At 40.8% G+C, this 10,696-nt stretch overlaps 1 protein-coding gene across 1 annotated transcript in view; it reads left to right on the top strand.

Annotated features, from left to right (window-relative positions):
* Nucleotides 1–8,074, top strand: part of LOC128661350 (gastrula zinc finger protein XlCGF57.1-like) — a 43,991-nt gene extending 35,917 nt beyond the window's left edge. The window contains exon 2 of the mRNA XM_053715614.1: nt 6,631–8,074. Coding sequence (XP_053571589.1) covers nt 6,631–7,786 — 1,156 coding nt within the window. The 3' untranslated portion in view covers nt 7,787–8,074. The remainder of the gene's footprint in view (nt 1–6,630) is intronic.
* The last annotated feature ends 2,622 nt before the right edge of the window (nt 8,075–10,696 follow it).

Below are 10,696 nucleotides of genomic sequence, written 5' to 3'. Positions count from 1 at the left end.
GGGCTGAGGAGGAGGGTAATAAATACTACTCCCCCTCTGTCCTTTTAGACAGATCATGTCCAACAACTGCCTAACCTCACCCTGACCTGGTTTATTACTCAGAACACCTGCAACTCCACCTTCCTCTGCACCTGACATCGCTCATGGAACATCCATAACTGCACTTATGCCTACCTTATTGCCATGTTTGAAACACCCACAACTCAGTAATTTAGTTTACTATGATGTAGTAATGTTTAAATTCTATGTCATCCTTTTTTAATTTGTGATTTACAGGTAAATAAATGAATACAAAACGGAAGACATTTCTCCAACATAGGTGTGTCCGGTCCACGGCGTCATCCTTACTTGTGGGATATTCTCTTCCCCAACAGGAAATGGCAAAGAGCCCAGCAAAGCTGGTCACATGATCCCTCCTAGGCTCCGCCTTCCCCAGTCATTCTCTTTGCCGTTGCACAGGCAACATCTCCACGGAGATGGTTAAGAGTTTTTTGGTGTTTAAATGTAGTTTTATTCTTCAATCAAGAGTTTGTTATTTTAAAATAGTGCTGGTATGTACTATTTACTCTGAAACAGTAAATAGATGAAGATTTCTGTTTGTAAGAGGAAGATGATTTTAGCAACCGTTACTAAAATCGATGGCTGTTTTCACACAGGACTGTTGAGATGAAGTAACTTCAGTTGGGGGAAACAGTGTGCAGACTTTGCTGCTTGAAGTATGACACATTTCTAACAAGACTTGGTAATGCTGGAAGCTGTCATTTTCCCTATGGGATCCGGTAAGCCATTTTATTAATAAGAATAAAGGGCTTCACAAGGGCTTTAAAGACTGGTAGACATTTTTCTGGGCTAAAACGATTACTTTATAAGCATTTTTAATAGTTTATAGCTTTGAGGAGTTATTTTAATCTTGGGAATTATGTTAAAAAAACGGCAGGCACTGTATTGGACACCTTTTTCACTGGGGGCCTTTTCTAATCATAGGCAGAGCCTCATTTTCGCGCCACTAATGCGCAGTTGTTTTTGGGAAGCAAGGCATGCAGATGCATGTGTGAGGAGCTCAGATACACAGAAAAAGCTTACTGAAGGCGTCATTTGGTATCGTATTCCCCTCTGGGCTTGGTTGGCTCTCAGCAAAGCAGATACCAGGGACTGTATAGGGGTTAAATATAAAAACGGCTCCGGTTCCGTTATTTTAAGAGTTAAAGCTTTCAAATTTGGTGTGCAATACTTTTAAGGCTTTAAGACACTGTGGTGAAATTTTGGTGAATTTTGAACAATTCCTTCATACTTTTTCACATATTCAGTAATAAAGTGTGTTCAGTTTAAAATTTAAAGTGACAGTAACGGTTTTATTTTAAAACGTTTTTTGTACTTTGTTATCAAGTTTATGCCTGTTTAACATGTCTGAACTATCAGATAGACTATGTTCTGTATGTGAGGAAGCCAAGGTTCCTTCTCATTTAAATAGATGTGATGTATGTGACAAACAATTTAGAGAAAATGATGCCCAAGATGATTCCTCAAGTGAGGGGAGTAAGCATGGTACTGCATCATCCCCTCCTGTGTCTACGCCAGTCTTGCCCACACAGGAGGCCCCTAGTACATCTAGTGCGCCAATACTTCTTACTATGCAACAATTAACGGCTGTAATGGATAATTCTATTAAAAACATTTTAGCCAAAATGCCCACTTATCAGCGAAAGCGCGACTGCTCTGTTTTAGATACTGAAGAGCATGAGGACGCTGATGATAATGGTTCTGACATGCCCTTACACCAGTCTGAAGGGGCCAGGGAGGTTTTGTCTGAGGGAGAAATTTCAGATTCAGGAAAAATTTCTCAACAAGCTGAACCTGATGTTATTACATTCAAATTTAAATTGGAACATCTCCGCGCTCTGCTTAAGGAGGTGTTATCTACTCTGGATGATTGTGACAATTTGGTCATTCCAGAGAAATTATGTAAGATGGACAAGTTCCTAGAGGTCCCGGTGCCCCCCGAAGCTTTTCCTATACCCAAGCGGGGTGGCGGACATTGTAAACAAAGAATGGGAAAGGCCCGGCATACCTTTTGTCCCTCCCCCTATATTTAAGAAATTGTTTCCTATGGTCGACCCCAGAAAGGACTTATGGCAGACAGTCCCCAAGGTCGAGGGAGCGGTTTCTACTCTAAACAAACGCACTACTATCCCTATAGAAGATAGTTGTGCTTTCAAAGATCCTATGGATAAAAAATTAGAGGGTTTGCTTAAAAAGATGTTTGTTCAGCAAGGTTACCTTCTACAACCAATTTCATGCATTGTTCCTGTCACTACAGCAGCGTGTTTCTGGTTCGATGAACTAGAAAAGTCGCTCGATAAAGAATCTTCTTATGAGGAGGTTATGGACAGAGTTCACGCTCTTAAATTGGCTAACTCTTTTACTTTAGACGCCACTTTGCAATTAGCTAGATTAGCGGCGAAAAATTCAGGGTTTGCTATTGTGGCGCGCAGAGCGCTTTGGCTAAAGTCTTGGTCAGCGGATGCGTCCTCCAAGAACAAATTGCTTAACATACCTTTCAAGGGGAAAACGCTGTTTGGCCCTGACTTGAAAGAGATTATTTCAGATATCACTGGGGGAAAGGGCCATGCCCTTCCTCAGGATAGGTCTTTTAAGGCTAAAAATAAACCAAATTTTCGTCCCTTTCGCAGAAACGGACCAGCCTCAAGTTCTACATCCTCTAAGCAAGAGGGTAATACTTCTCAAACCAAGCCAGCCTGGAGGCCAATGCAGGGCTGGAACAAAGGTAAGCAGGCCAAGAAACCTGCCACTGCTACCAAGACAGCATGAGATGTTGGCCCCCGATCCGGGACCGGATCTGGTGGGGGGCAGACTTTCTCTCTTCGCTCAGGCTTGGGCAAGAGATGTTCTGGATCCTTGGGCGCTAGAAATAGTCTCCCAAGGTTATCTTCTGGAATTCAAGGAGCTACCCCCAAGGGGAAGGTTCCACAGGTCTCAATTGTCTTCAGACCACATAAAAAGACAGGCATTCTTACATTGTGTAGAAGACCTGTTAAAAATGGGAGTGATTCATCCTGTTCCATTAGGAGAACAAGGGATGGGATTCTACTCCAATCTGTTCATAGTTCCCAAAAAAGAGGGAACATTCAGACCAATCTTAGATCTCAAGATCCTAAACAAATTTCTCAGGGTTCCATCGTTCAAAATGGAAACCATTCGGACAATTCTTCCTACCATCCAGGAAGGTCAATTCATGACCACGGTGGATTTAAAGGATGCGTATCTACATATTCCTATCCACAAGGAACATCATCGGTTCCTAAGGTTCGCCTTTCTGGACAAACATTTCCAGTTTGTGGCACTTCCATTCGGATTAGCCACTGCTCCAAGAATTTTCACAAAGGTACTAGGGTCCCTTCTAGCGGTGCTAAGACCAAGGGGCATTGCAGTAGTACCTTACTGATTCAAGCGTCGTCTCTGCCACAAGCAAAGGCTCATACGGACATTGTCCTAGCCTTTCTCAGATCTCACGGGTGGAAGGTGAACGTAGAAAAAAGTTCTCTGTCTCCGTCAACAAGAGTTCCCTTCTTGGGAACAATATTAGACTCCTTAGAAATGAAGATTTTTCTGACAGAGGCCAGAAAATCAAAACTTCTAAGCTCTTGTCAAGTACTTCATTCTGTTCTTCTTCCTTCCATAGCGCAGTGCATGGAAGTAATAGGTTTGATGGTTGCGGCAATGGACATAGTTCCTTTTGCGCAAATTCATCTAAGACCATTACAACTGTGCATGCTCAGACAGTGGAATGGGGATTATACAGACTTATCTCCGACGATACAAATAGATCAGAGGACCAGAGATTCACTCCGTTGGTGGCTGACCCTGGACAACCTGTCACAAGGGATGAGCTTCCGCAGACCAGAGTGGGTCATTGTCACGACCGACGCCAGTCTGGTGGGCTGGGGCGCGGTCTGGGAACCCCTGAAAGCTCAGGGTCTTTGGTCTCGGGAAGAATCTCTTCTACCGATAAACATTCTGGAACTGAGAGCGATATTCAATGCTCTCAAGGCTTGGCCTCAGCTAGCAAAGGCCAAATTCATAAGGTTTCAATCAGACAACATGACGACTGTTGCGTATATCAACCATCAGGGGGGAACAAGGAGTTCCCTGGCGATGGAAGAAGTGACCAAAATAATTCAATGGGCGGAGAATCACTCCTGCCACTTGTCTGCAATCCACATCCCAGGAGTGGAAAATTGGGAAGCGGATTTTCTGAGTCGTCAGACATTTCATCCGGGGGAGTGGGAACTCCATCCGGAAATCTTTGCCCAAATAATTCAATTGTGGGGCATTCCAGACATGGATCTGATGGCGTCTCGTCAGAACTTCAAGGTTCCTTGCTACGGGTCCAGATCCAGGGATCCCAAGGCGACTCTAGTGGATGCACTAGTAGCACCTTGGACCTTCAACCTAGCTTATGTGTTCCCACCGTTTCCTCTCATTCCCAGGCTGGTAGCCAGGATCAAACAGGAGAGGGTATCGGTGATCTTGATAGCTCCTGCGTGGCCACGCAGGACTTGGTATGCAGACCTGGTGAATATGTCATCGGCTCCACCATGGAAGCTACCTTTGAGACAGGACCTTCTTGTTCAAGGTCCGTTCGAACATCCGAATCTGGCCTCACTCCAACTGACTGCTTGGAGATTGAACGCTTGATTTTATCAAAGCGAGGGTTCTCAGATTCTGTCATTGATACTCTTGTTCAGGCTAGAAAGCCTGTAACTAGAAAAATCTACCATAAAATATGGAAAAAATATATCTGTTGGTGTGAATCTAAAGGATTCCCATGGAACAAGATAAAAATTCCTAAGATTCTATCCTTTCTTCAAGAGGGTTTGGAGAAAGGATTATCTGCAAGTTCTTTGAAGGGACAGATTTCTGCTTTATCTGTTTTACTTCACAAAAAGCTGGCGGCTGTGCCAGATGTTCAAGCTTTTGTTCAGGCTCTGGTTAGAATCAAGCCTGTTTACAAACCTTTGACTCCTCCTTGGAGTCTCAATTTAGTTCTTTCGGTTCTTCAGGGGGTTCCGTTTGAACCCCTACATTCCGTTGATATCAAGTTATTATCTTGGAAAGTTTTGTTTTTGGTTGCAATTTCTTCTGCAAGAAGAGTTTCAGAGATATCTGCTCTGCAGTGTTCTCCTCCTTATCTGGTGTTCCATGCAGATAAGGTGGTTTTGCGTACTAAACCTGGTTTTCTTCCGAAAGTTGTTTCTAACAAAAATATTAACCAGGAGATAGTCGTGCCTTCTTTGTGTCCGAATCCAGTTCAAAGAAGGAACGTTTGTTGCACAATTTGGATGTAGTTCGTGCTCTAAAATTCTATTTAGAGGCTACAAAGGATTTCAGACAAACATCTTCCTTGTTTGTTGTTTATTCTGGTAAAAGCAGAGGTCAAAAAGCAACTTCTACCTCTCTCTCTTTTTGGCTTAAAAGCATCATCCGATTGGCTTATGAGACTGCCGGACGGCAGCCTCCTGAAAGAATCACAGCTCACTCCACTAGGGCCGTGGCTTCCACATGGGCCTTCAAGAACGAGGCTTCTGTTGATCAGATGTGTAAGGCAGCGACTTGGTCTTCACTGCACACTTTTACCAAATTTTACAAATTTGATACTTTTGCTTCTTCTGAGGCTATTTTTGGGAGAAAGGTTTTGCAAGCCGTGGTGCCTTCCATCTAGGTGACCTGATTTGCTCCCTCCCATCATCCGTGTCCTAAAGCTTTGGTATTGGTTCCCACAAATAAGGATGACGCCGTGGACCGGACACACCTATGTTGGAGAAAACAGAATTTATGCTTACCTGATAAATTACTTTCTCCAACGGTGTGTCCGGTCCACGGCCCGCCCTGGTTTTTTAATCAGGTCTGATGAATTATTTTCTCTAACTACAGTCACCACGGTATCATATGATTTCTCCTATGCATATTCCTCCTTTACGTCGGTCGAATGACTGGGGAAGGCGGAGCCTAGGAGGGATCATGTGACCAGCTTTGCTGGGCTCTTTGCCATTTCCTGTTGGGGAAGAGAATATCCCACAAGTAAGGATGACGCCGTGGACCGGACACACCGTTGGAGAAAGTAATTTATCAGGTAAGCATAAATTCTGTTTTTTTAGTATATAAAATATTATTTTATTAAGATGGAATATATCATAAATGAATAAACATTCTTAAATTTCTTTATTCCTTATCTTTTTATGTAGAAAAACACTTGAATAGTTCATATCCATCATTCACTACAGGAAGCATCAGAATGATACCGCAAACTCCAAAAACCTTAGACACTTATGACTATTCACAAACATTGGGGATATCACAAAAGATATTAAAAGAAGATGGTGAATCGTCAGTAACTGGGCAGCAATCACTATGTACAGAGAATAATTTAGTCATTAAACAAGAGGATAAGATTTACGACTTATCTAGTGAAATGATTATCCCTGAGGATAAACCACACACATTTACTGAGTTTTCAAAACATAGTAAAAAAGGGAAAAGTCTACAGTCTAGCCAAATGATTCATACAAAGGAGAAACCTTTCAAATCTATAGAATGTGAGAAAAGCTTTAGATGGAAGTCTTGTCTATTAGAGCACCACAAAATTCACACAGGTGAGAAACCACACACATGTACTGAGTGCGGCAAATGTTTTACACGAATGGATCATCTGAAAAGTCATGAAAATATTCACACAGGAGAAAAGCCTTTCACATGTACAGAGTGTGGAAAAAGTTTTGCACAAAAGAGTAATCTGAAAACTCATGAAAAGAGTCACACAGGAGAAAAGCCTTTCACATGTACAGAGTGTGGAAAAAGTTTTACACAAAAGAGTGATCTGAAATATCATGAAAGCAGTCACACAGGGGAAAAACCTTTCACATGTACAGAGTGTGGAAAAAGTTTTACACAAAAGAGTAATCTGAAAAGTCATGAAAGGATTCACACAGGGGAAAAGCCGTTCACATGTGCAGGGTGTGGAAAACGTTTTACAGAAAAGAGTAGTCTGACAAACCATGAAAGGATTCACACAGGGGAAAAGCCTTTCACATGTACAGAGTGTGGAAAAAGTTTTGCACAAAAGAGTAATCTGAAAACTCATGAAAGGAGTCACACAGGAGAAAAGCCTTTCACATGTACAGAGTGTGGAAAAAGTTTTACACAAATGAGTGATCTGAAATATCATGAAAGCAGTCACACAGGGGAAAAACCTTTCACGTGTACAGAGTGTGGAAAAAGTTTTACACACAAGAGTAATCTGAAAAGTCATGAAAGGATTCACACAGGGGAAAAGCCGTTCACATGTACAGAGTGTGGAAAAAGTTTTGCACAAATAAGTAGTCTGAAATGTCATGAAAGGAGTCACACAGGGGAAAAGCCTTTCACATGTACAGAGTGTGGAAAAGGATTTACAAAAAAGAGACATCTGAAAAAGCATGAATGGATTCACACAGGGGGAAAGCCTTTCACATGTACAGAGTGTGACATTTTTTTTACACAAAAGAGTGACCTGAAAAAGCATGAAAGGATTCACACAGGGGAAAAGCCTTTCACATGTACTGAGTGTGGAAAAAGTTTTACACGAATGGATTGTCTGAAAACTCATGAAAGGATTCACACAGGGGAAAAGCCGTTCACATGTACAGGGTGTGGAAAAAGTTTTACAGTAAAGAGTCATCTGAAAACTCATGAAAGGATTCACAAGGGAAGAAACCTTTCACATGTTTAGAAAGTGGAAAAAAGGTTTTTATTGAAATCAGGTATCACAAACCTCTTTACAATTATCCTAAAGAGGACAAACTCTCTAAATAGAAGCATCAAAAGAGATGTTATTGTAACTAATACTTTCTAAATCCCAGTTATAAAAGACCCAGATTGGAAGTGCTCTCCTGCTGTCCTTTGTTCCTCTATATATGTGCACCTCAGTTTATCTCATATAAATGTGATAGAATCCAAACACAACACAGGAATATAAAAATCTGTCCTCATACTGACCAACTTACACAACCATTCACGACCAAAGCACCCCCAGTGTTGTTTATTAATATGCCAGTGTAAGGAGTTGTACATTTGATTTACATAGGGGAGAAAATAATCACATTTACATAATAAAGGAGTCTTTATATGAATAGAGTGTTAGAGAATTATATTAACAAGAACATCAGTCTCAAATGATTGACATCTGGGAGATATATTTAATGTGCACATTATGTGGATAAACATTTTCTTATAGCAATAGATGCTTAGCATTGTACATGTTATATACCAGAGGAATTACTGAGGGGAAACTGATTTTATTTAATGAGACACAATATCAGTAACCTGTACATACGTGATCATAATCAGTTTAATTTAAATGGCTACTATAACCTACATGTATACTGGGTATGTAATATGTATGTCATGTTCTGTAACTTGATATTATGTCTGTTAGATGTTTTCATGTTAGAAGCCACAAGAACTGATAATAGCACATACTGTATATATAAAGGGAACATTATATGTCTGATAAATCCATTTGTATCACGAGCACAAGTGTTAGGTATATTTATACCATTGTGTGCATGTATCATGTAATGCTGCTGTTTACTATATAATGATATACAATGTTTTTTCTATGCAAATAAAAACTGATTGTAATCCAGACCAGTATTTTGTGTTTTTTGTATAATTAAAAACACAATATCACAGAATAATTAGGAAAACCTCATTAACCCCTTAATGACCACATCACTTTTCCATTTTCTGTCTGTTTGGGAACAAGGCTATTTTTATATTTTTGCGGTGTTTGTGTTTAGTTGTAATTTTCCTCTTACTCATTTACTGTACCCACACATATTTTATACCGTTTTTCTCTACATTAAATGGACTTTCTAAAGATACCATTGTTTTCATCATATCTTATAAATTTACTATAAAAAATTATAAAATATGAGGAAAACATTGAAAAAACACACTTTTTCTAACTTTGACCCCCAAAATCTGTTACACATCTACAACCAGCAAAAAACACCCATGCTAAATAGTTTCTAAATTTTGTCCTGAGTTTAGAAATACCCAATGTTTACATGTTCTTTGCTTTTTTTTCAAGTTTTATGGCAATAAATACAAGTAGCACTTTGCTATTTCCAAACCACTTTTTTTCAAAATTAGCGCTAGCTACATTGGGACACTGATATCTTTCAGGAATCCCTGAATATCCCTTGACATGTATATATATTTTTTCAGAAGACATCCCAAAGTATTGATCTAGGCCTATTTTGGTCTATTTCATGCCACCATTTGACTGCCAAATGCGATCAAATAAAAAAGATTGTTCACTTTTTCACAAATTTTTTCACAAACTTTAGGTTTCTCACTGAAATTATTTACAAACAACTTGTGCAATTATTGCATAAATGGTTGTAAATGCTTCTCTGGGATCCCCTTTGTTCAGAAATAGCAGACATATATGGCTTTGGCGTTGCTTTTTGGTAATTAGAAGGCCGCTAATTTCCACTGCGCACCACACGTGTATTATGCCAAGCAGTGAAGGGGTTAATTAGGGAGCTTGCAGGGTTAATTTTAGCTTTTAATTTAGTGTAGTAGACAACCCAAAGTATTAATCTAGACCCATTTTGGTATATGTCATGCCACAATTTCACTGCCAAATGCTTTCAAATAAAAAAAATCGTTCACTTTTTCACAAACTTTAGGTTTCTCACTGAAATTAATTACAAACAACTTGTGCAATTATGGCACAAATAGTTGTAAATGCTTCTCTGGGATCCCCTTTGTTCAGAAATAGCAGACATATATGGCTTTGGCTCATCACACGTGTATTATGTCTAGCAGTGAAGCGGTTAATTAGGGAGCTTGCAGGGTTAATTTTAGTTTTAGTGTAGATATCAGCCTCCCACCTGACACATCATACCCCCTGAACCCTTCTAAACAGCTCTCTTCCCTCCCCCACCCCACAATTGTCCCCGCCATCTTAAGTACCGGCAGAAAGTCTGCCAGTACTAAAATTAAAAGTTTTTTTGTTTTTTTTTTTAAATGTTTTTAGCATATTTACATATGCTGCTGTGTAGGATCCCCCCTTAGCCCCCAACTTCCCAGATCCCTCCCAAACAGCTCTATAACCCTCACCCTCTACCTTATTGGGAGCCAACCTGGGTATTGGCAGTTGTCTGCCAATACCCAGTTTACAAAAAAAATAGATATTTTTTTTTTTAAATTCTGTAGTATAGCTTCCCCTCCAAAGACCAACCCCCTACCCCTCCCAGACCCCTTAGATCTTTTATTTACCCATTCCCTCTCCCCTTTCTTCCACTTACTACAATTACATTTTTCTCTAGTGTAGCGGTTCCCACCCACTCCCGCCCCGTGCACGTGCCTGCCCACCGCCCCCCTGCATGCACGCATGTCTGTGTGCGCCCCCAATGACCACGCCACCTTCTTACCGCAAGCACTCATCGGTGGCCACCCACCTGCATCCCACATCAGCTCCCACCCACCAACGACTGCGGCCATCGATGTCCGGTGGAGAGAGGGCCACTGCAATAACCGAAAAGCGGCTGGAAGTGATCAGGATCGCTTCCACCGCTTTCCAAGACCGAGTTCATACTGGGTACGTCCTCGGTCGTTAACTGGATTTTTT

Source organism: Bombina bombina, chromosome 5, assembly GCF_027579735.1.
Source record: "Bombina bombina isolate aBomBom1 chromosome 5, aBomBom1.pri, whole genome shotgun sequence".
In the NCBI taxonomy this organism is placed as follows: domain Eukaryota; kingdom Metazoa; phylum Chordata; class Amphibia; order Anura; family Bombinatoridae; genus Bombina; species Bombina bombina.
Note: the sequence above shows the minus strand (reverse complement) of the source record. Positions and strands in the feature narration are given on the sequence as shown.